Source organism: Eumetopias jubatus, unplaced genomic scaffold, assembly GCF_037043125.1.
Source record: "Eumetopias jubatus isolate StellerSeaLion01/CBP00866 unplaced genomic scaffold, mEumJub1_p1.0 scaffold_12, whole genome shotgun sequence".
NCBI classification, from domain to species: domain Eukaryota; kingdom Metazoa; phylum Chordata; class Mammalia; order Carnivora; family Otariidae; genus Eumetopias; species Eumetopias jubatus.
The window spans coordinates 69,524,950-69,548,995 of record NW_028274818.1 but is presented as its reverse complement, the minus strand read 5'-3'; the positions used below and the strand labels follow the sequence as shown (position 1 = coordinate 69,548,995).

General features: G+C 56.2%; 1 protein-coding gene across 4 annotated transcripts in view; it reads right to left on the bottom strand.

Moving 5' to 3' along the window:
• Positions 1–2,917: 2,917 nt before the first annotated feature.
• RAB11FIP3 (RAB11 family interacting protein 3) overlaps positions 2,918–24,046 on the bottom strand; it is an 86,273-nt gene continuing 65,144 nt past the window's right edge. For 2 of the 4 annotated variants that reach the window (XM_028111617.1, XM_028111619.2), the window contains 10 exons: positions 23,770–23,919; positions 17,383–17,418; positions 12,958–13,051; positions 11,866–11,969; positions 8,303–8,443; positions 6,037–6,118; positions 5,105–5,242; positions 4,746–4,901; positions 4,419–4,559; positions 2,918–4,338 (listed from right to left, as the gene is read on the bottom strand). In XM_028111617.1, coding sequence (XP_027967418.1) covers positions 4,225–4,338; positions 4,419–4,559; positions 4,746–4,901; positions 5,105–5,242; positions 6,037–6,118; positions 8,303–8,443; positions 11,866–11,969; positions 12,958–13,051; positions 17,383–17,418; positions 23,770–23,919 — 1,156 coding nt within the window. In that variant the 3' untranslated portion in view covers positions 2,918–4,224. Of the gene's footprint in view, positions 4,339–4,418; positions 4,560–4,745; positions 4,902–5,104; positions 5,243–6,036; positions 6,119–8,302; positions 8,444–11,865; positions 11,970–12,957; positions 13,052–17,382; positions 17,419–22,108; positions 22,254–23,589; positions 23,598–23,769; positions 23,920–24,046 lie in introns of all 4 variants that reach the window. The other 2 variants (XM_088017248.1, XM_028111618.1) reach the window with 2 other exon arrangements.

Here is a 24,046-nt window from a genome sequence, read left to right as displayed (position 1 = left end):
TTCCTGAGGGCTCTAAGCAGCAAGCTTGTGGGGACAGAGAGCCGTTGAGTGACTTGGCCTGCCCCGCGCTTCCTCACCTGCACGAATGTGATGTGTGGCCTCTGACCTCTTGTGGCTGTGGAGTCACATGAGGGGAGTCAAGGGCCATCTCCTGGTGGGGGGGGGGGGGCTCAGTAACCACAGCTCCAATTGACACTGGCTGGGGTGGCTGTTGGACTGGTGTCCACAGCCCTGTAACCTCCCAACAAGAGAAGCAGCTGAAACTGAGCTGAGATCCCGGTCTGCTCACTGCAGTTTTTCAGAGCCACGGCCTACATGGGGGTGAGCATTCTTGCCCTCCCCAGAAAGGGGCCAAGGCCTCTCGTGGGGGGAGAAAGCCAAGTCACGACAAGAAGGCCTCAGGAGGCGTCTTCAGGACTGGAGTTGCTCCGTGTCCAAGAGGAGGGAGCTGACCAAGGGTTGGGAAGGGCCAGACACAAAGCCCTGTGTGTTGGTTCGAACGTCCCTGTGTGCCTGTGTTGTTCTCCACTTTGGGACCCAAAGGGCCCAATCATGGAGTAGAGATTCTAATGGGATTTGGGCTCAGGGACCCTCTGGGGTGGGACATGCATGCTTCAGTCAAGGTGGGTCAAGTGCAGGACACCTTTGTGCTGAGAGCTATGCAACCTGCGCTCTGGCCAATTTTAAGGAATGACCCATCATTGCCTGCTTTGCGAAATGCCCCTTGCCCCCCATGCCTGGCTTAAACAGGACAGCAAATGCCCACATAAGGTAAAAAGTAAGGGCCCTTCCCAGGGCCTCCATCTGCAGGTCTCTGAACTGCCAGCAGGTGGAGGGGCAGGTGCTGGGGCAGCCAGGCTGGGAGCAAACATGGGCACCCTTCCTTCAGCATGGCTTGGTTGGAGCAGGGCCGAGGCAAGGGGCTGGGTGGTGCTCGAGGGACAGTTGAACCACAAGAGCCATGCACCCACGCACCAGTAGCCCTCTTCCTTGCTTTGTGCTCCTCCATCATGCAGGACTGACCAAGACTTGGAAGGTTCAAGCAGTCCTCTACCAACATGAGCTGACCTGAGACAGGATTAGCCCTGGGTGGCCCTTCCTGGCTGGCAATGGGCACTGCTGTCTCCATATACTGTGGATTTCCAAGTGTTCTCTGGCCCCACCGTGTTCCAGTGGATAATTGTGTCTCCCCGTTGGGCTGGGGACCCTGGGAGGGCCAGGGCAGGGATCTCAGAATCGGCCGCTAGTGGGACCAGACCATGGATAGGCCCCCACATGTTCAAGAGCATAAATGAAACACTTGATGGAGCTAGGCCCCCTCCCCACTTTCAGCTTCTCCTAAGGCAGAGATGGGCCCCGCAGGCTCCAGATGGGCAGACGGGGTAGGTGGAAAACAGGTGTCACCAAGTGCGCCCAGGCTAGGGCCCAGGCTCTCCTGGACCCTCACTGACCTGAACTTGCCACAGCAGCACTTTGGCACCCCTAGGGCTGAGCAAGCCCTATGTGCAGAGCTCCAACAGGAGTCTGGGGTTGAAGCCTGCACCCCAAGCCACAGCACAACGCCATCCATCCCAGGGCGAGTTCTGCTGGTCCCACCTGTGGGCAGCTGGGCACAAGTCCCACTGATGGGCTTGCTAACGAGAGTGCGTTGGTCTGCCTGTTTAGGGAAGTACCTGCTTGGAGCATCAGGAGCACAGGTGGGAGCCTGGACCTTTACATACTCTCCAGACCCCGGAAAACTAGCCGGGAGGTGGCTCTGGGCAGGAAGTTGGCCTTGGACACGTCCGCACCCCAAGAGCCCCCCGGGTTCCCGCTTCACTGCAACCTACACAGAACCAGGTCTCCCAGGCCTGACCTTGGTGACCTTTGGAGTTCTGGGGCCCCTGCTCACCACAAGCCAGGCCGTGTCCACTCACCACTGCCCTCAGGTTGGCCCCATAGGCCAGCATACCTGGGCTCAAGCCCCTTCAGTGCCCTGCTGGGTGGCTAGGGGGTGGGGTCCTTGGCCTTCTGTGGGCCTCAGTTGGTCCATTTTTCTCTGACATGCAGTTAGCTAGCTCAGTCTGAGGAAGGTGGTAAATGCATGGTTTGCTGCTCCCGTGGATGCCTGGGCTGGGGAATCAAGTTTGGGGGCTTTGGCTAACAACTCCCACTTCAAATTACATATGCCCACTTACCCACAGAACCTTCTCACGGTCCTCCCCGTGACGATAGTGGTAAGTGAGCTCTCCTCCCCAGCCTGGCCACCCAGCCCAACCTTCTTCCTCATCTTCGAGCCAAATCCTGCCAGAGCATGTGCTTTCAGTTTGGGTAATCTGCATGACCCCCACAGGCCTTTTCATCATCCCTGATTACATGTCCCACTGGGACATCAACGAGTCCCAGACCTGGGATGCACCCCCTCAGCCCAGCCTGCACTCGGCTATGTCCTACCGTGAACACCCGTGACCCCAAGGCCCCATCACATGGCCTCACCCCAGGAGGGCCCCTCGGCTGAGCTCTGCTGAGGATCCAGGCTGGAGGTGCAACCCTGGGACCTCCGGGAGGGGTCAGCTTGACCAGGTCTCCTGCAGAGGTCACATGGTACACGGCCCCCCAGTATGTTGGGGGGCCGGGCCCATGGCACCCCACCCAGCCCCCAGACCCCACGGAGGAAGAGGCCAGCCTCTGTGTGTATAGACAGCTTTAATCTTCAGCGAGACTGTCCTGGACTTGCCCTTCAGCATCCGGGCCACCACTGCTCTGCCTGAAGAGTCTTTCTCAAGGGGAAGGGAACAGGGTCACTGTGCAAGTAGAAGGCCTGGGTGTCTGTGTGAAACATCTCCTGGCAATTCATATTTACAGTTACAGGACCGCTGAGTAATGGACAGAAACAGACCCACGTCTGTGTCACCAGGGCAGGGCTGGGCACAGAAAGCAGAGTTCCAGTATTTATTATCATACATATATATATTTTATGTGTATACACAGATAGTTTTCTCTCTTGGAAGTATTAAAAAATTGATCAACCTTCAATCTATAAAAAATACCTACTCTACATGATAGAAAAATCTCTCCTCCAAGTTTACACTGATTTACACCCAAGGCTTTCCCCAAAATGTACAATACGAGGCAACGTCTTAAATCTTAGTGTAGAAGGTGGGCCACATGGAGGATGGAGGGACGCAGGGCAACACGCACGCACGCACACACACACGCACACACACACACAGCAGTGGCCAGTCTGTGTGCGGGGTCTTGACCCACCCGGGAGCACCCAGGGGCTCCTGGCCGGTGCTTAGGCTCAGGGTGGGGGCAGGCCCAGCAGCCCCCACGGTGGTGTGGTGCCTGGCAGTGGGGGCACAGAGCCAGGCAAGGAGCCCCCACACTGCTGGGAGGGCCTTGTTCTCTGCTCTTGATCTGTGTACTGAGAGAACCTGCAAAACCCAGCTCGGGGAAGGATGGCCACTTCAACGACTTCAAACTCCCAGAGGAAACGTGCTTCCAGACATGTGGACTCTGCCTAGGAAACCGGGACTCACCTGGGGCAGCTGAGATCTGCCCAGGGAGGGGGGCTCCAGGAGGCCGGGAGGCCACATGGACGGGGAGGCAGTTTCTCACCAGGATGCTGCCGGCACCTGGGGTCAGCCAGTGACGTCCACCCTGTCCGGAAAGCATACTCCACGTGGGGAGCCTCTCAAGTCCTGATTTCAGAGGGGAGGCTCCTGCCCCAGCCACCACGGGAAGATCTGAGGCTGGACTGAAGTGCCCCCTCTGGATGGGTGACGGCCCCAGGAAAGCTGGGACCCCCACAGCTCCTAGCCAGACCCTTACACACACTGCCTCGCCTGCCTGTACTTCCCACATCACCACGTCTGGCGAGAGGGTCCTGGGGCCTCTGTGCCATGCGGGTGAGAGCCCCTGAGCAGATGCACACGGCAGCACCCCGGTGGGGATGTATCCTTCCTTTCCTGATGGGTAGGGCTGCAGAGGGGTCTGCCACACGGGAGGGAGCTCCCAGAAGGGCTCACCTGAGCCTGAGACGTAGTCTCCGCATCTCTGCAGAGAGCAGGCCCGGCCCCACCCTCCCAAGTGGGCCCCCGGTCCCAGGGCTCCCGTTCCTTCTCCCTCTGCAGACCCGTTGTTGCACCCTAGCCCAGCCGCTGGTCTGGGCCGTGAGCACGCTGTGGCCATCTCCTGGGTGCAGGTGGGGTCCTGGGCCCACCAGGCTGGGCCTTCCTGCCTCTATTTGACCTCCAGGATGGATGGGTTGGTCTCCATGATGGCCACGATGATCCGGTCAATGTAATCCTGCAGGCGGAAGTTTATCTCCTCCTGCTTCTGAATCGCGTCCATGAGCTGCGGGAAGAGTGGCGTCAGTGCCGGCTTGGTGCACAGACTGGGACACATCTGGGTGGCAGGGCCTGGATGGGCCTTACCTCATCTCGGGAGACGGAGCTGATCTCTGCAGCCAGGGACTCCGAGAAGGACGTGGAGAAGAGGTTCTTGGCGCCCTGGATGCTCAGGTTGATGATCTGCCCGTTGAGCTCATCATTCTGCTCCTTCAGGTTTCGGTTATCCTGGGTGGGGGACACAACAGCAGCATCCTTCTTGGGGCCATGACCCCACTGGTGGCTGAGCCTGCACAGGGACTGGCCAGAGTGGCTTCTGGCTCAGGCACCAGCCACCCGCCCCCTCGCATGTGCCCCGCCCCACGCTGGGCTCCTGGAAGTTTCTGCAGGGTACAGGGGTGTGTCTGCCCGCACCTGCTTCAGCCTGCGGACCTCCTGCTCCAACTCGCTCTCGCGGGTGCGGCTGTTGTACTCCTGCAGGCCCATGCTGCTGCCCCGGCCCTTCCGCTGCTCGGCCTCCAGCTTGAAAAGCTGTAGGTGCTCCAGCTGCTTGCGCAGGTCCTCGATCAGCTGCGGGCAACCTCGGGGTGAACAGGGCTCCAGGCACCCAGGCGGCAAGGACTAGCTCAGCCCTCAGCTTCGGAACCTTTGGGTCAGTCTGAGCGCCATTTCCAAGTAGGATGACAAACCCCTCACGCCCAGCAGCCCTGCCCAGCACGGCACTACACGGTTGCCGGCCTCGGGTCTTAGGACACAGAGGGCGACATGCTCACCTCCTGGGTTGCCTCCTTGTCCCTCTGGAACTGGTGCCTCTCGTGGCTCAGCCTGTCGCCCAGCTTCCTCCTGTTTTCCTGCTCATCACTGAGCCGCAGGGACAACTCTTCAATCTCATCCAGCAACTTCTGCTTCTCCTGTGGAAGCAGGAGACTTGCTGCGGACATGCCTGCCTGCCGCCCCGTTCACACAGCTTTCCTGGCTCCGTCCATAAAGGCTGCGTCTAAGCCACCCCATCACGGCAGAGGTGCACACACCTCTGGGGCCATGCTGACCCTGACCACCATGCAGGCAGGCGGGCCTGCGGTGCTCCGGAATGGGCTGGCCGCACAGGACACAGGGACGGCTTCTCAGGGGAGGCAGGGCAGGGACGACCTATGCAAGAGCAGGATCTGACCCACAGCTGCTCCGCGGGAACTGCTCACGGGAGCCAGAGCCCATGTGGTCTTGGATGTCCTCAGGGTTCAGAGCTTCCCAGGGACACTTGGCAGGGAGGGGAGGATGGGGATGGGGAGGTCTCTCCAGTGAATACCTGCAGGACAGGGCAGGAGGGGTCCAGCTGAAGTTGGCCCTGAATTCAGCCACAGGTTCATCTCAGCTGAACCTCTGGACCCAAGGATCCCGTGTCTGTGGGAAAGCTGGGAAGCCAGGCAGGGACCAACATCTTCCAACAAAGTGACAGCCAGGCCCAAGCTGTCCTTGTCCCCATGCCATGGGACCTGTGGGGACTGTCCCATCAGTTTGCTCTCTAGAGCAGCACGGCTTCCTGGCCTGTGGTCACACCCTTGGCTGGCTGTGTGGCTGTCCCGCTTTAGAGAACCCCTCAGTTGCAGACGGTGGAGGAACGCGCTCAAGCTAGCCTGGCTGATCTCGTTCCCACATATTACAGGGCTGGGCCCCATGTGCTCAGTGCTCCCAGCTGACCACTCACCTCCTCCAGGCGCTCAATGTTGGCCTTCAGACAGGGCGTGCATGACCTCAGCTCCCCATTCTCCTCGTCCAGCTGCTGCAGCCTGAGACACAAGAAGAAGGCTGGGACCTCATACCCAGGAAATGTGCTTGCTTGAGGCAAGGGAGGCCCACTGTCTCGGCAGCCCCGCCAGGAGTCACCCGGGACCCACAGAGGCTCCCCAAGACACCCCAGTCCTTACGCACCACTCGAGTACTCTAGACCCCAACTTTTCCATAAGCCAGGATGGTTATTAAATACACTTTGGGTCTGGGGATACTTGTGGGTTTACAAAACAGTTGTAGACATAGTGCGGAGTCCCTGTGGACCCTGGCCCCATACAGCTTCCCGCATGGCATCTGCTCATCACTGTGGTGCCTTTGCCACAGCCCACACAGCCACACTGGGATATACCAGTCACCAAACCACAGACTTCATTTGATTTCCCACCAGTGCCCCTTCCCACCCCAGGACCCCTCCCGGGGCCACACTGCACTTTGCTGCCTCGTCTTTGTCCCCTCTGGTCTTTGGCAGTCTGGAGGCCTTTCCCGGCTTTTCATGACCTTGGTCGTTTTGAGCAGTTCTGGTCCCATATTTGGTCCGATGCCGCTCACACTGGGTTTGTCTGGTGTTTCTCGGGATGAGATGGGTCAGAGGTGAGGTGCCCTTGTTACCAGATCGGGTGCCCAAGTCCACATGACTCGCCACGGGCAATGCCGACCTGGGTCACCTGGTGAAGGTGTGTTTCCAGGTGTCTCCTCCCGTGCGTTCCCTGTCCTCTGGAAGCCCGTCACCGGGCCCGGCCCACGCCCCAGGGGAGGGAGGACTCAGCGCCACCCCCGGAGGGGCATCTCCACATATCTTTGGGAATTCCTCTGTGAGGAAGGTTCGTGTCTTGGCTCCACGTCTTCACCAGTCCTCACACTGAGTTGGGCTCTGGGTTGTGTCCAATAGTATCATTGTTACTGTGCTACTCAAAGTGGTCCAGCTTTGACCATCAGGAGCCCTGTCAGCTGCCCCATCACTGTGCAGATACGTGCTTTTGTCTGAGCACTTCCCTACTGTTTGACCCGATGAGATGCTGCAGGGCTCCGCTGGCTTCTCCCCCATCCCAGCCACAAACTCAGCCCCTTCTCCAAGGAGCACCTTCTCCTTTCCACAGTCCTGTCCGTCCTGCCGCCTTCAGCAGTCCCCTGTACTGAGTAAGGGTCTTCCTGTGCACTGCAGTGGGCTGGGGCCACACCACGGAGGCCCCTGGCCTGGGCTGACCTCAGGGTGCTGACCTGCCCCCCTCCGCCCCCAGGTAACTGCAGGAGGCTGACAGGATCCAGCCACACGGAGCAGGCAGCAGGTCTGCTCAGAAGCACTGACGTGGAGTCCTGCCCTGTCCCCCGAGGGCTTCATGACACCTGGTGTACGTCACCCCCTCCAGGCTGCTGTCCTGCTCAGAGCCGCAGGGGAGAGGCTCCAGCACACAGAGATGAGGAACACACTGAACCACACTGTGCTGAGGCCCAGGAAAGAAGGTCCCCCGGCTGCCCAGGCCGGGCTGTCCCCAGAGTAGCATCCACGGCATCTGCCTGCAGGTGGCCTCTTCCCTTCCCCGCTGGGAGACGTGCGGGCTTGCTCTAGCCCAACAGCACCCCGTGCTGCCCCTCCAGCTGCGAGCCTGCGTGGGGGCTGATGTCAGTCTCCAGCTTCTACTGCATGTTTCCTGCAGGGTGTGCACACCCATGTGCTGTTTTTCCCCACTTCTCCTAACGCTTCAAAGGCTCCTAACTCCAGATAAGCAGAAAGGGACTCCTGTCAAGTCTCAACAAGGACCGGTGTTCTGATGGGGAGAACGTGGAGAGCAGAGAGACTCAAAATGACATCGTGCAGGGTCTGTGTTCGAATTCTGATCTTGAGCAGTGTTACAACTCTCCTCAGTGGGTTTCCCCCTTTCTCTAAAAGCAGCTCCAGGGGCGCCTGGGTGGCTCAGTCATTAAGCGTCTGCCTTCGGCTCAGGTCATGATCCCAGGGTCCTGGGATCGAGCCCCACATCGGGCACCTGGCTCAATGGGGAGCCTGCTTCTCCCTCTCCCTCTGCCCCTCCCCCTGCTCAGGCTCTCTCTCTGTGTCTCAAATGAATAAATAAAATCCTTAAAAATAAATAAATAAATAAATGAATAAAGCAAGCAAGCAAGCAGCTCCATTCCCAGACAGTGGACCGCCTGGGTGAGGCAGCTGCTGAGGCGGAGCGCCCCACCTGGCCTGCAGGCTCTCCACCTCGATGCTCCGCTCCCGCTCCATCTTGCACACGAGCTCTCGGTGCCTCCGGGCCTCCTCCAGCGCCATCTCGCAGGCTCTCAGCTCCTGCTCCTTCAGCTGCTCCTCGAGGGCATTGGCTCTGTGGAGGTGAAGGGGAGGAGGTAAGAGGCCTTCTGCTCTTGGCCCCAGCGCCTACCTGGAGGAGGGGCAGCAGAGGTGGTGAGACTCCCATCCACAGCTCTGCTCAAGACGGTTCTGAAGCAGAGGCTGTGCCCCCAAGACCACCTCTGCTTTCCACACTGGCACCCAGGGCCTCAGAACCGTGGTCTCCGTTGCTTTCAGGCTGCTCATCCCCATCCCAGTGTGTGGGCAGGAGCCCTCCCAGGGGCACAAGCCCACCAGGCGCCCGCCCCCAGGAGGACCCTGCAACAACACCTCAGGCTGCACACACAGGTCGCCCATGGCAGAGGCAAGGGCAAGTGTTAGCTAGGAGGCAGACAAAGGGAATGTTCACATGGGGGCCCTGACCCTGGCACCTTCCAGACCACCACACCCACCTGCAGGAGACAGGAACTGACCATCCCAAAGAGAAGGGCTCCAGGCCCTGCCCACAGAGCCCATGCCCCCGAGCTGTCCACGCACACAGGGCTTCTCAACCTCTTTTTGGTGCCTCACACCTAAGAGTGAACAGAGTACCAAAGATCACCAGACTCCGTAGGAAAGGTGTCGACACAAAGCGGCCAAAGCCATCAGAGAAAAAGGACCCCACACAGGAGAAAGCCCTGTAATTCACACCTCAGAGCGAAGATACCACTTCCAGGGAAATAGGAGCAGAACATCTGAAGGAGATTTAGAAAGTGATTCTTAGAAACTGAAAACATGAGAAGAAAAAATTTTAAATTTGGTAAGAGTTGAAGGAGAAAATCAAGAATATTACATTTTTAAAAAGAGGAAAATGGGATGCCTGGGCAGCTCAGTCAGTTAAGCGTCCAACTCTTGAGCTAAAAGCCCAGGTCGTGAGATCGAGCCCTGTGTCAGGCTCCGCGCTGGGTGTGGAGTCCACTTAAAAAGAGGGAAATGACGGAATTAGAGAACAGGAAAGTAAAGAAAATGAGAAGAAACTTCCAGAAGGTCTAACATATTTGATGAACAGAAGTTCAGACAGATAAAGAAAAAGAACAAACTGTACAGAGAAATAATTCTAAAAACCTTCCCGAAGCTGAGGGTTATCTTTGAGATTTAAAGGTTGGAACCCATGTGCCAGCACAGGAAACAAGGCCCTCCCAGCATCCAGGGTGAGAGCCCAGAACCCACAGAGGGCACCAGCGCCTGCCTGCCAGTTTCCCAGGAACCCTGCCTCCAGCTATGGTTCCAGACCGAGCCACACTATCAGTGGACAGACACACTCCAGACACACGTGGCCTCGCAGAACCTACTCCTCTGCACTCTCCCCCAGGCAACCATCCGGGGATGTTCTCCACAGACAATTAATGAGCAAGAAAAGAAGAAAACATGGGATCCAGAAAGCAAGAAGCCAAGCACAAGGGGTGCCTGGGGGGCCCAGTAGGTTAAGCATCTGACTCTTGGTTTTGGCTCAGGTCACGATCTCAGGGTCCTGGGATTGAGCCCTGCATTGGCTCCGCACTTGGTGAGAGGTCTGCTTGGAGATTCTCTCTGCCCCACCCCCCTGCTCATGCACACTTGTGCTCTCTCCCTCTCGCTCTAAAATAAATAAATAAATCTTAAAAAAAAAAAAAAAAGCCAAGCAGGAGAACCTGTGTGGGACAGCCGGGAGGCAGGGGAACCGGCGCGGGACTGCCGGGGAGCAGGGGAACCGGCGCGGGACTGCTGGGGAGCAGGGGAACCAGCGCGGGACTGCCGGGGTGCTGGTAAAGGGGTAGTAGCCATGCAGCAGGCTGGTGACAATGTGAACCCTGGGAACCCTCACGAAGCAGCAGAAGCATGTTGTTTTTAGGAGAACTCAGGAAACAGCCGAAGAACCACCCACAGGCTTGGATGTGGCAGGCTCTGGGGCACAGAGCATGGACTTTCCACTCCAGATGTGGATAACTGATAAATGCCTTGAGATCAGACGGAGCCTCACCAGACAGCTGGAGAAATGAGTGTGGTGGTGCAGCCAGGTTTCACTGGATGCGGACAGGGAGGGGAACGCAGGTCTCCAGAGATGCAACAAACCCTTGGCTCAGCGCTAGAACCAAGGCCCTCTGCGAGCGTGCTGACCCCACCCCCAGTTCTGCAGCAGGACCACGCAGGCAGGCCCTGCTGGGAGAGCCTGGACAGTGTGCCATGTCCAGCCCAGGCTCCTGACTGCACAGACAACTTGCTTGTACTGTGTAAGTGACATACAGGTCACGTCTGCAGTAACGACTCATTCTAACTCAGCTTCCAAAGAGCAGACTGCCCGCCCAACACTGGAGGAAGGTCAGGAAAGTCAGTGCTGTCCAGGATGAAAGCATCACAGCAGGAGGCAAGTGAGGGCATCAGGCCTGTGTCCAGCCCTGCTGGAAGCACACCTGCTGGATGCATGTGGAGTCCACCTGCTTGCGTCAAGGGCAAGCACACGGAGGCTGTGAGGGGAGGGGTCCTTGCCTGAGGTCACAGAGTGTATCGCAGAGCCTCCTTCATGCCCCCGGGGCCTCCCCACCATCTGTTTGTGTCCCTATGACACCCAGCTGCAAGCGGGCACAGCCCAGAGAACTGAGGCTCCTGAGCCAAGCTCCTACGCCGCACGAAAAATGTACTTCCTTAAACTGGGCACGAGACTACATGGCACGACCCGTTCCAAAACCCAGAGAGAACAATGGTAGGGGAGGTCACGCCACTCCCCCAGTGACACTGTCCTCCTCAGTGTGGGGCCCAATTGGGCCAGACTGTGCGTCGTCGGTCAGCAGTTGCCAGTCTATTCATCTCTGCTGCTAAGTGCCTGCAAGAGCCCGCATGCTTCCAGGGTGGGTCCCGCTCCCAAGTGCAGGGGGCTCTGGGGGCCCTGCCCTCCATAGTCCCTACTTGCTGTCTCTGAAGTGACCTGTGCCTCAGTATCCTCCCCTGTGAGCTGGTACAGTGGTGGCACCACCTCACAGGTCATAGGGAAGGGGACAGGGGATGATGCACGTGCCCCAAATATGGCACTCATCACAGCAACAAGTCCATTCCAGGCATGTCAGGGTCAGGATGGGTTCTCAGAACCGGGGACCCGACTTGGGGCCCCCATCAGAGAGTCCCAGTGCCCCTCTCCCCACGCAGCCCCCGCCACCACGAAGGCCAGTCTCTACCAGGTGCTCGGTGCGGGCCTCACTGCTCCCGAGATGTGAGGTGGTGCCTCCCCTTGCACCTTCCTCTGGGGCCTGACAAGTGTCAGGGGAGAGTGCTGAGTTGGAACTGCCCCCCGACCTGGCTCCCAGCAGCCGGTGGAGGGACAGCTCCAGATGTGAGCCACACCCTAGTGGCAGCAAGACCCTGCTCTGTAAGGTGCAGAGGGCTGCGAGGAATGGGCTCTCACACTGATAGGCAACCACGACCATGGAGGCCCTCCTGCCTCACCTGTGCACAAGCTGGAGGTTCTCCTGCCTCAGCCGGCTGTGCTGTTCCCCATTGGCGGCAGTGTCCTTCTCCAGCTCTGACACCCGCTTCTCCAGGAAGACAACCTGGGGAGTGACACAATGGCTTCAGAATCAGGAGGCAAGACAGCCTGCATTCCCAGCCAACTGTTTTGGTGGCAGTGTCCACTAGGCTAGAGTTGGATCCATCTCTTTCATGGAGGAGGTGAGCATGGGGGGACAGGAGTAGGTGAGCATGTGGGGGGGACGGGGGAGGTGAGCATGGGGGGGACGGGGGGAGGTGAGCATGGGGGGGACGGGAGGAGGTGAGAAAGGGGGGATTCGGGAGGAGGTGAGCATGGGGACACGGGAGGAGGTGAGCATGGGGACACGAGAGGAGGTGAGCATGGGGGGGACGGGAGGAGGTGAGCATGGGGGGGACGGGAGGAGGTGAGCATGGGGGGGGATTCGGGAGGAGGTGAGCATGGGGACACGGGAGGAGGTGAGCATGGGGACACGGGAGGAGGTGAGCATGGGGGGGGATTCGGGAGGAGGTGAGCATGGGGACACAGGAGGAGGTGAGCATGGTGGGGGGACGGGAGGAGGTAAGGGTGTGCTGCCACCCCTTCTCTTCACCTCTTGCTGAGCTGGCCCTCGAGAAGTCTGGGGTCGCTTCCACAGCGAGGCTGCCCGGTCCCAAGGAACCCACCCCACAAGGCCTCTCTGGGAACTCTGATTCCACACGTGGTCTGGCTCTGTGATCACCACCCTGAAAACTTGAGCGGCCGAAGGTCCTGCCTCCAGGGTCCAGGTGACGGGAGTCTCTGAGCGTCAGTGCACCTGGATGGGCCCACATCTGACCTCTCCGTTCCTGCTCTGCGTATCCCATGGCCACTGGGCCTCTAGGAAACTTGCTGGACAATGTCAGGACTGGCGGAGGATCTAATTAGCCCCTGATGGCACCACTACCACCCCTCACCCAACCCCTCACCCCATGTGGCCTGCACCATGATGCCGTAGCACCCACAAGCGCCCTAAGACCTGGCTGTGTTATCAGTAGGGGGCCCTCCCTCTGGCCCTGCACCCCGAGGCTGACCTTGTCAGCAATGTCCTCTTCCATGCCCTCCATGGGGTCTGGGGCAGGGTCCTGCAGGGCATCCATGGTCAAGGCCCCTGACTGGTGCAGGTGCCTGTGGAGAAGAAACAAGAGGCCAGTCCAGAGAAGACCCTTCAGCAGAGCAGAGACAGGAAGGACGACAAGTTCTGTAAACATGAGGGTTCCCAGGTCAATCTGAGAACTGGAACCCAGCAGCACGGAACCCAGGCCTCCACCAAAGGGATCCCGGTAGGACGCTGTTACCCAAGGGGCTGGAGAGAATCCCCGCTGCTCTTTGGAACCTGACCTCCCGGCCTCCTTCCCTGGCAGCTAACAGGTGAAGGTACTTTGTCCTGGGTAATAAAACATGACTTCATTCCTCTCTGTGATAGGAAATAATCTCGTCTTCTGCCACGGCCCGTGAAACGTGACTTCAGGATCCTGACTTCCATACGCAGTGTCACCCACATGCACTCTTGCTACTTGATTTTCAAACCTACTCGTTGTGGCAATAACAGTGAGAGACCGGGGTCTCACCCAGAGTTTCTCCTGGAGTCGAGCTTGGGAGCCGTCCTCTGCAGCAACAGCTCCAAGGGCCCAGCACCAGGTGCCAGAGGGCCCCTGCCCTCCTGGGCCACACCAGGTGCTGTGCGGCCCAGGAATCCTGTGGACCTGTGGAAACCCCTGCCTTCACTCCTCAGCCACTGGCCCCCTCACAGGTGCTCAGCAAATACGTTTGCAGTCCCCCTAGAGACAGTCTTGTTGGCTATGGGGACACTGTAGCAGCTCTAATTTCCTTCCTCTTAAAATCCTCAGATCATTTGCCCAGAGTGCCAGTAGCATGTCTACCTGCACCGACCTAGGCTCCCAACACAGCAGCCTGAGGCTCAGAGCTGTGTGGCCTTGAGGCAGACAATCGTCCTCCCTAAGCCTTACTCTCCCATGACAGACAAGGTGTAAATGAGATTTTATATATAAACAGCTCCTGTTAAGGATATAACACAGAATAAGAATTCAATAAAATGCTATTAAAAATTATATCGCAGATCTCTATGTTATTAAATGTATGAAGTTCTATTTTCCTTTTAGTATTGACTGAGCTTGTGCATTTCTTAAATTTTTTCCAGAAATGTTCTAAGGGGAACAAAAAAGAAGGGCACCTTTACCCCTGGGCATCACAAGTTCCTGGATGTGTCCTGGGTGAGACACTGAAGCCAAGGGGTCATCCTGTTTTTGTCCAGTTGTTGCTTTTAAATGCCCATGGCTTTAGCCCCAACAAGAGCTCCTCATGTCACTCCGGGGGCAGGAAACTGCCCACCCCAGGCCCAGAGACCACTCTGCAGAGAAGCCACAGTACAAGGCCTGTCACCCCCTCCTGAGCTCCTACGAGGAGCTCACAGCGCTTCCCAAGGGCTGAACATGGGACAGGAAGGTGACGGCTGGCATGTGGCCACTTTAGGCACATGCTGAAGGGGAGGGCCTTGTTTACATCAACCCACCCCCACTCGGGAGACTCAGCAGGAGAGGGGGCTGTGGGAGATGTCTGATACACCCCCAGAGCGCCTTCTGCCCTGTGGGCGCCCTTGGCCCTGTGGCATCCCGCTGGTGCCCCCCCCCCCGCATCCTGAGCCCAGCCCTGTGCGGGCGCCTCCAGGTCCTTGCACGCACACTGACCCCACAGCCACTTCCACGTGGGGTAAACACACAGCCGGGTCACAGAGGCCAGAGCTGGTGGGTCCAAACCCCACGATCCGGCTACAGTGCCGCCTGCAAAGGCCTGAGACACCGTGAAGAGTGAAAGTACCAGTTATTTTCAGTTTCCTTAGAATTCTAGTGCTGGTTTTAAGTGCAAAATGGCAGATTACAACTGTGTGCGTGTGAGTGTGTTTGAGTGCGTGTGCATGAGTGCGTGTGCATACAGACTGTGGAATACGCTCCGTGTGTGAACCACAACTATAAATACCTACACACTGGACTTTTTCATACCAAAGCCTATCTGCAAAGGGAAGATCACATTCTCAGAGGGTGTTTCAAAGAAGCGGGCAGACTGAGCAGACAGCTGAGGCAGCACGGGCCAGGGACCCCAGGGCCCGTCCACATCCTGGACGTGGGAGGTTGGGCGGAGACTTTTACCTTCCCTCGTTGCAGCCCCTGTAGCGTCTCTGGGGCGGAACATGGGTGTGGGGAGGAGGAAAGCAATGCTAACTTGTAATCACCATGTGGTTTGGAACAAACATTATGTTCCTTGGAGTCTGGATGCTCCTCTACAAGGGGGATGGTGAGAACAAGTGCAGAGGAGGGTTGATGACCTTCACCTCTGCTTCTGCTGGGTCCTAAGCCCCTAAGATTACAGAAAAAGAAAAACAGGAGGTTCACAGGCCACAGAGAGAAGAGGTATGGGAAAGGGGCAGGAGGGCTGCAGCCGACCAGGGAGGCCCAGCACCTGAGACCGCACCCTCACAGAGGCAGAGCCAGACACCTGGGCCCACAGGCGGCAAACACACAGCCCAGCACAGATCCTGAAGCCTGACAGCCAGGCATGGTTCCTCTGGGACAGCAGCTGGCACAGAGCCTGTCTGCACGCACGCCAGCCAGAGGCCGCCCGGCAGCTGCGAGCAACCACTGCACGGTGGACAGAAGCACCAGCACCGGCTGGGAGGGAAACTCTATCAAGAAAGACGAGGACAGGGCGCCTGGGTGGCTCAGTTGGTTAAGCGACTGCCTTCGGCTCAGGTCATGATCCTGGAGTCCCAGGATCGAGTCCCACATCGGGCTCCCTGCTCAGCGGGGAGTCTGCTTCTCCCTCTGACCTTCTTCCCTCTCATGCTCTCTCTACCATTCTCTCTCTCTCTCAATAAGTAAATAAAAAAATCTTTAAAAAAAAAAAAAAGAAAGACGAGGACAAGAGATGGCGAGGAAGAGCCTGTGGTCCGTCACAGGAGGGGCCAGAGCAGAGGGCTGCAGGGGCAGCAAGGAGGAGGCGGTCAGGGCCACAACCAGGAGTTTCAGAAGGAGGACAGGGGCGGACAATGCTGTCAAACAGCTTGAGAAATGTCCCCAGGACTAAGGGGTGGGAACTCCCACATCAAACAGTCTGTCTTTCTGCCCTGCATAATTAATGGAGAGAAGGACTCCCAAGACTCATCGTAAAGTTTCTGAACGTGAGGGATAGAGAAAACAGCTGAAAAGCTCCCAGAGAAAAGGTTGCAAAGAAAACCAGAAAGCCTCAGGGCTCTAGCAGCAGCCCTAGTGCGGGAAGGTACTGAGTGGTGCCTGCAAAGCTTTAAGGCAAAGGGTTCCCAACTGGAAGTCCTACACTAAGCCAAAGGACGGGAAGAAAGAACCCAGCAAGGTCTCAAAAATTTATCTCTGGGGGCGCCTAGTGGCTCAGTTGTTAAGCGTCTGTCTTCGGCTCAGGTCATGATCCTGGGGTCCTGGGATGGAGCCCCACATCGGGCCCCCTGCTCAACGGCGAACCTGCCTCTCCCTCTGCCTCTCTCTCTGTCTCTCATGAATAAATAAAATCTTAAAAAACAAAAACAAAAACAACCCAAAAACGGAAGACAGGATCTGGGAGTGAAATGACAAGCCCTGAAACAAGTACTGGAGCACACGTGGGAGCCAGAGGACCACCGCCCACAGCCGCTGAGCTGGTGCAAATGCTGGACGCCCTGGGGGTGGCGCCCAGACAGCTGCAGGGGTGCCGCGAGGAGGCGAGGCGAGTAGCCACAGCACTGCCATCACTGACTCCAGAAGACCACTGGTCTGAGAAAGGAAGCGAGTGCGCGTTACGCAGCGTCCTGGGAAGGACGCGGTCATTGGACAAGCCTGCGAAAACCGTCCTCAGAGAGAGCCTGGCAGGGGCAGGGCGCTGGTATGCACTGCCATCTCTCACCACAGGAAGCCAACAGGTAAACCCAAAGCTGGAAAGTGGAGAAATGGCCACAAAAGCGTATTCTTCAGAAAATCGGCCTTAGGCACGCCTCCTCCACCTTCTCCTCACCTTGGAGAACCAGTGGGGGCGGGAAGAGCAGAGCCGCTGGAGAAGCTGACCCGGACCCCAGACCTGGGCTCTGCCATGACCCTCACAGACGCTACCATGGGCTAGCAGACAGCAGACACACGGGGACGCCACCAGACCCTCCTGGACCTTTCGGCAAAGACTTGGTAAGGACGCAATGCCAGACGCTTTCAGCACAAACCTCCCCGTCACAAACCACGGTCGGCTCACAGCAGTGGAGATTCTTTTCAGAACCCATCCCCGAGAATTGTTTTCAGTCCCAAAGCACGAGAAGTAATTTCCAAAGATTTAAAAAAATAAAAAAGTACCTTGGAGAATGGTATTTTCCAAACATGTTTTTAAAGAGTTATGATCAGTGATACATTTCAGAAGAACATCTCAGTAAATAACGACGGGTCTCCTACCTTGCCACCTTCCTGCTGGAGAGCCGTTTCGCTGGACTGTGCAAAATCAAAATAAACAGGAAAATCATGTCAGAGAACAGACAGGGAGGAATGGGAGGAAACAGGAAATTCAGGCTGAAGAGATATGGGGTTGGGGGCATGGTCACAGGCATGCAGCGCCTGCCCCCAAGGCCAGCACCATGCACAGAAAGGTCTGCTCAGCAAAGCATTCAGGGACACGGGAGCAATCTCGGGGCCTTGCCAAGGCCTCGGCAAGTCACATTATTCCACTCCCACAGAAATCCCAGACAGAGCCACGACCAGACCTCAGCTCAGAGGTTGAGCTCAGCACTGCACCCACCAGTCGGCTGCACTGGGTCGAGCTGCGGGCAACTGCCATGCCCCAAATGCATACCCTCCAACCGCTTGGCCATCAGAGGCCCCCACAAGAACTGTGACACAGGCCTGTTCTGTGTCATCAGCTTTAACTTAGGCACTGAAACCGCAGGGTCCAAAATCCTGCCCAGGCAGTGACTTAGAGGCCCCTCCTGTGGCCACTTCAGGGCAGTAAATACGGTCAGTTACATATCGTCCAGCTGATTAGAATCGTCTGCACTGGCAAAAAAGGCCAAACTTACCTTGTCTCTCATTTCTCAAGTCCAGAGTTGTTGTTGTTAAGATTTCATTTACTTATTTGAGAGAGACAGATGGAGAGCGTGTGTGAGAGAGCACGGGGGGTGGGGCAGAGGGAGAAGCAGGCTCCCTGTTGGAAGTGCAACGTGAAGCTCGATCCCAGGACCCCCGGCTCATGACCTGAGCTGAAGGCAGACGCTTCACCAACTTAGCCCCCAGGCGCCCCCAGTTTTATTTTCAATGTAACTGCTAAGCTATGGGCCTCAGCCCACAAGAAGCTGCCCTCCAACACTGGGAACCAGCCCCATCCTGTTTCCCTTCAGCGTGCTATCTCAGATACACCTACGATGCCCTCATGGCTCGGGGAGAAAACTCTATCCGAGGAGAAACAGGTGCCGTGTCAGTTACGGATTTACGGCCTCCCACCTCCACACGCATCCTTCCTACTTGTTCTGTGGAAATGGATCTGGGCCCTTTTCCGATTCTTCCTTTGCAGTTTCTACCAATAGAGGGTGCTGGAGGGCCCCCATGTGTCCATATGTCCTCATGTGCTCAGCTACATCTGGTCCCTCTCACCCCAGAGCCTGCCTTGCGGCTCCCCGTGTGCCGGCGGCATCCTCCCAGCTCCATGGGCAGTTCTGTCACAGAGCGTCTCTGCTGAGGCCCCTCCCAGTGAGGCTTTCTGGCAGCCAGAGGGCAGACTCCCATCAAGTTCTAGAAGGTAGGTTCCCAACAAGTCCCGCCAGTGTGGCACCAGGGGAGGCAATGTGCTGCCCACCGCCATAGCCAGGGGCCAGGCAGCAGGTGGGCCCTCAGTGCCAGGCGGGCTGGCTGCCCCTAAAAGCTGCTGTTCCGGCGAGCCTCCATCACTCTCAGCAGCCAGCGCCTCATCACTCAGTCCCCAGTTACAGTTACTCATTCTTTATTAAACCCTCCTCGTTCACACTACTGTGTGCCCCCTCTCCTGGCAGGACCCCGACTGACACCCCAGATTTCATCCTAATAGCACGGGGACTCGGGACACAGCAACCTCACAGGGATCACACCGCCAGTCCAGTTTTGAGGTTTATAATTGGAAAATAGACCTTCTTACTCTTGATTTCTTCTTAATATTCTTGTTAATTTCTACATAATGAATTTTTTCAGAGAGGCTCCCAGGTACCTGGAAAACAGGATCACCGTAGGCATGTTCTGAGGTTCACTGGGTAGAAAATATATTTGACAGGGCGCCTGGGTGGCTCAGTTGGTAAAGTGTCTGCCTTCAGCTCAGGTCACGATCTCAGGGTTCTGGGATCGAGCCTCGCATCGGGCTCCCTGCTCAGCGGGGAGCTTGCTTCTCCCTCTTCGTTTCCCCCCTGCTTGTGCTTGCTCTCTCTCTCTCTCTCAAATAAATAAATAAAATCTTTAAAAAATATATATATATTTGACATCAAAGCTTCCAGACACAGTTGGGACTGAATCATGTTTTACCATCCACAAACAGAAACCAAATACATTTATTTTGTGGCAATTCCATGGAGACCAACAAGCAAGATTTAGATCTCCTTAACTTCAGTGTTTGGAAGAAATTTCCCAACAGTTGTATTGTGATTACAATAATGATTTTAATGGCATATGAACCCACCTCGATAGGGTCTTCCTCAGGGAATGGCTGAAACGGGACACAAGGCCCCATGGACCTGCCAGCTACACTTAGCTGTGTCCCAGGGTCCCCTCAAAAGGCCCGGCAGAGGAGGTGCCTGGGTGGCTTAGTCAGTTAAGCGGCTGCCTTCGGCTCAGGTCGTGATCCCAGGGTCCTGGGATCGATCCCCACATTGGGCTCCATGCTCAGTGGGAAGCCTGCTTCTCCCCCTCCCTCTGTGATCTCTCTCGCTTTCACTCTCAAATAAATAAATAAAATCTTTAAAAAAAAAGGCCCGGCAGAGGCGACTATGGCCGTCCTGTGGCAGGTTCTCAGCACAGAAAAGATCACTCCAGAAATGAGAGACGAGATACATGTCTTTGTGCTAACTCTCAAATACAGACATGGCATTCCTGTACTTGAACCCACTTAAGCAGGAGAGCAGATCTCCATATGGGAAGCATAGGAGACCCCTCCCCAGCCAGGTGGCGGAAACTTCCCGGAGCACTGAACACCCAGCTAAACACATAGTATGTAAAATGAAAGACTGGTTTTCCCTACAATAGACCCAGCAGGTCTCTGAAGTCACTAAATGCCACATTTCTCCCAAGTCTCCCCGGAAGGCTAGGTTCTTGTCAGTACTACTGAAACCTCCCCGCAGACTCCCCTTTGAAGCTGCCAACTGGCCACAAAGAAGCCTCCCCACTCGACTGGGTATTTGCTGGATTCTAGCCTGTGTTGTGGGTGTTGCACAGAACATAAGGAAAGGGGCTGAAGACATTAAACGTGCTGCACTGGAATGAGAGGTAGGTCAGCAGGTACAGCAGGGCTGTCAGCCACAGGGACCCACCAGGAAGACTGAGGTGGCTTTGGCTGCAGGATCCTCAACACAGGGGAGCAGTTTTTGGAAGACAACTCTTCTAAACACACCAAAGCCATCAGGATGGCTGGCCTTTCTGCCACATTTTATGTAACCTCCCACCAACCCAAGGCCCCCTTTCTCAGGAAGCCACTCCAGATTGCCACCCAGGAGCCCACAGCACTGATCAGCATCTACCATCCCATCCTGCCCAGCACGAGAGCTCCCTATGGGCCACTCACCAGCTCTGCTGGGCTGGCCACCCAGGGGCTGACCCATACGAGAAGCTAAATCAACAATATGCTCAATGGACATGCCAATATGTATAAGCTACTCAAACCCATTTTCTTTAACTGGAGTGTGACAAGTTGATGGAAGCCAGCAAAAGGGACTCCTTCTGGAGCTCTGACCTGAGTAGGGTTGGGTGTGGAGGATGGAGAGGGAGGCAAACACTTACACACAAACCGGACCTGTGAGGCGGGGAAGAGGGGCAGAATGGGGACTGACCAAGGCCAGGGTGCATCAGGCACATATGCTCAGTCCTGGATGCCCATTTAAATACAGGGTAGCAAAGTTGGATATTCTGGTAACAGTCTGAGGCAGCCTTACAGAAATGGGTTTGGGGGACACCTGGTGGGCTCAGTCAGTAGAGCATGTGACTCTTGATCTTGGGGTTATGAGTTTGAGCCCCATGTTGGATGTAGAGAGGACTTAAAAATAAAAATCTTAAAAAAAAAAAAAGAAAAGAAATAGGTTCTAGGAAAGGCTCACCTGATTTAAACATATACTCCCAAAAGCTGTTTACAAATCTCTTTTGGGGTTTTTTTTTGAGAGCCAGAGGGCATGAGCTGTGGGAGGGACAGAGAGAGAGGGAGAGAGAGAATCCCAAGCAGACTCCACAGAGTGTGGAGCCTGACGTGAGGCTCGATCTCAGGATGCTGAGGTCATGACCTGAGCCAAAATCGGAAGTCAGATGCTAAACAAACTAAGACACCCAGGCGCCCCTACAAATCAGTTTTTAATTTTTTTTAAGGTTTTATTTATTTATTTATTTATTTATTTGAGAGAGAAAGCATGAGAGGGGAGGGTCAGAAGGAGAAGCAGGCTTCCCGTGGAGCAGGGAGCCCAATGTGGGACTCGATCCCAGGACCCTGGGATCATGACCCCAGCCGAAGGCAGGCACTTAACCAACTGGGCCACCCAGGTGCCCCTTCAAATCAGTTTTTAAAGACCAAATGTAACTTTAAATTTCACAAAGCCCTTTCGTGTGACTCTCAGTTAAAGAAATCTTTTAGTAAGATGGAGACAGTATCTGTTTTTTTCACACACCGGACTTCCTCATGCAGGACACACAGCGTGTGAAGGTAGTTCCCTCCCGTGGGGTCAGAAGCAGTGGCTCGGACTAAGGCATGCACACACAGCAAGAGGGCAGAGTGCACCAAACACAGGCTCAGCACATGCGGGGGGGAGGGGTGGCAGAGGAAGGGGCCCGGTGCCAGCATACTCGCCTTTCCGCTGCAGTTCGGCCCAGCTGAGCCAGTGGCACCCCTGGCCAGACCCACCAGCTGGCGCTGCAGTTAACTAGACTCTCCCTCCCGCTTAACAAAGAGCAAGGCCAGGCACTACTCAGTTACCTATTCTTTTCAAGATCATTCAGGCGAGCAGAAAGATCCTCGAGGCGGTTGATTTGTTTGTGGCATTGGCTACAGTAAAACTCAAAAGCCTCATCAGTGAGGATGCTGTGCAGCTTTGCGGCAAGCGGGTCGGTGCTAGAGAGACGAGAAGTGTCAGTTCAGGAGACAGTGAGGGGCCCACCAGGTTATCTGTGACTCCGTGGAGGGTCTGGACAGAAGCATGTTGTCGGGTACCTATGGAAGATTCTGGCTCTTTCCTTTAGACCGCTGGGAGCCCACCTCCCTCAACGTCACCTCTAGGAGTGGTGACATGCACCAGCTCGAGCAGCAGGGGACTTGGCCACATACCTGCTCTTCCTGGTCAGGTGCTCAGAGAAACAGATGTGGCCCATGGGCTTCATTGTAAAACAAAACCCCTTCGTTAACAAGTAAATGGCTGGACACACTACTTTCTCCTTTGTCAAAAACACATCAATGTGAGAGCAAAGCACAGGTGGAGTCTCACTTCCTGTACTGTAGCTACTTTTAAGAACTGCTCTAAAGCCCACCAGCCTCAAAAACGGTGCGTGCGTGAGGAATCACCGATAATTTTGTCATTTTTAAGACCTTCCTTAAACACTCCGGATTCTATTTGCCCCCCCGTGATCTAATCTCGATGGACTTTCAGGGCACTGGCGGGGAGCCTACTGAGGGAAGAAGAAAGCCACGCCCCTGCGGCAACTTTAGGACCTGCTGGCTTTTGGAAGCCCGTTTGGAGGTTCCATGTAAAGACAGGTTGATGGGAAATGTCAGTGGTAGTGCAGAAGTTACACGTGAGACAGAAAACAGTGAGAAGACCACGTGAGAGACACAGACTAAGCAGACAAGAAAGATTACCAAGCTGGACAGACACACGTTTAGCAGCACCCAGTCCTCCGCCTGTGCGTCAACACCACCACGGATGTGCGTGTGGAGAGGAGAGCAGCTAGAAGCACGCACACGCGTCACTCACGCCAACTCCCAGACTTGCCACAGAGGCCCTCTCCCAGGCTGGGGGGTCCTCTGGGCCAGGGCAACAGTCTGGGCAAAGGAAGGGGCTTGCAGATGTGGGTTCAGAGGTACTCGGCTTCTGCTGTCAGCAAAGAGAGAGGGTTTCCAGAACTGGCCACAAAGGGGAGAGGCGACAGATGTGGACCAGGTGCTGAGCCAGGCAAGAGCCTCACCTACAGGGGCAGGCACGCCCTCAGGTGGGCCAGTCACCAGCCACAGGCCCCTTGTGTGGACACAAGTGAGGCCCCTGTGGAAGGCAAGGGGGGAGGATCAGCTCCATGAGGGAAGGCCTCACCCTTTCAGGCCTAGCACTTCAGCTTAGTCAGCCAGAACTTCCCAGACAATTTGGGGATGTCTGATAATTATAAGGAAACGAATCCAAAGAATCATTTGCCATGTTAAAGCCTCCCACAGAGGCTGATCAACAGGTACAAACTCGCAGCTACGACAGGAATAAGGTCTGAGGATTGAATGTAAAACATGGCAACTACATTGTATTACATAATTGAAATTACTGAGAGTAGAACTTACATGTTCTCTCCCTCCCCGCGCCCTCACACACATTTACACACACAAGTGGGTACACACGTGTGCATACATGCACACACACCCGCAGTGCAGGGCTGCGTTACCTGGGGGTAGGGAAAGCGGGGTCTCTGCAGCCGTGCTCCCCATTGCAGAGGGTCTCCAGGGACAGCTCTGCCTCACTGCCCTCGCCATAGTCCTCAAAATGCTCCTCGCCACCTATCACCGTGACGACAGACTGGCTGTGCAGGTGGGATCTGCAAAGGCAAAACACAAGTGACACACTATGACCTGTGGCCCCAGAACCGCGGGTGTGATGGTACCTTCCACCAGAATGTGCTACCAGCCACGTGTCTGGAGTTCAAATGTTCCAGCAGCCGTGTT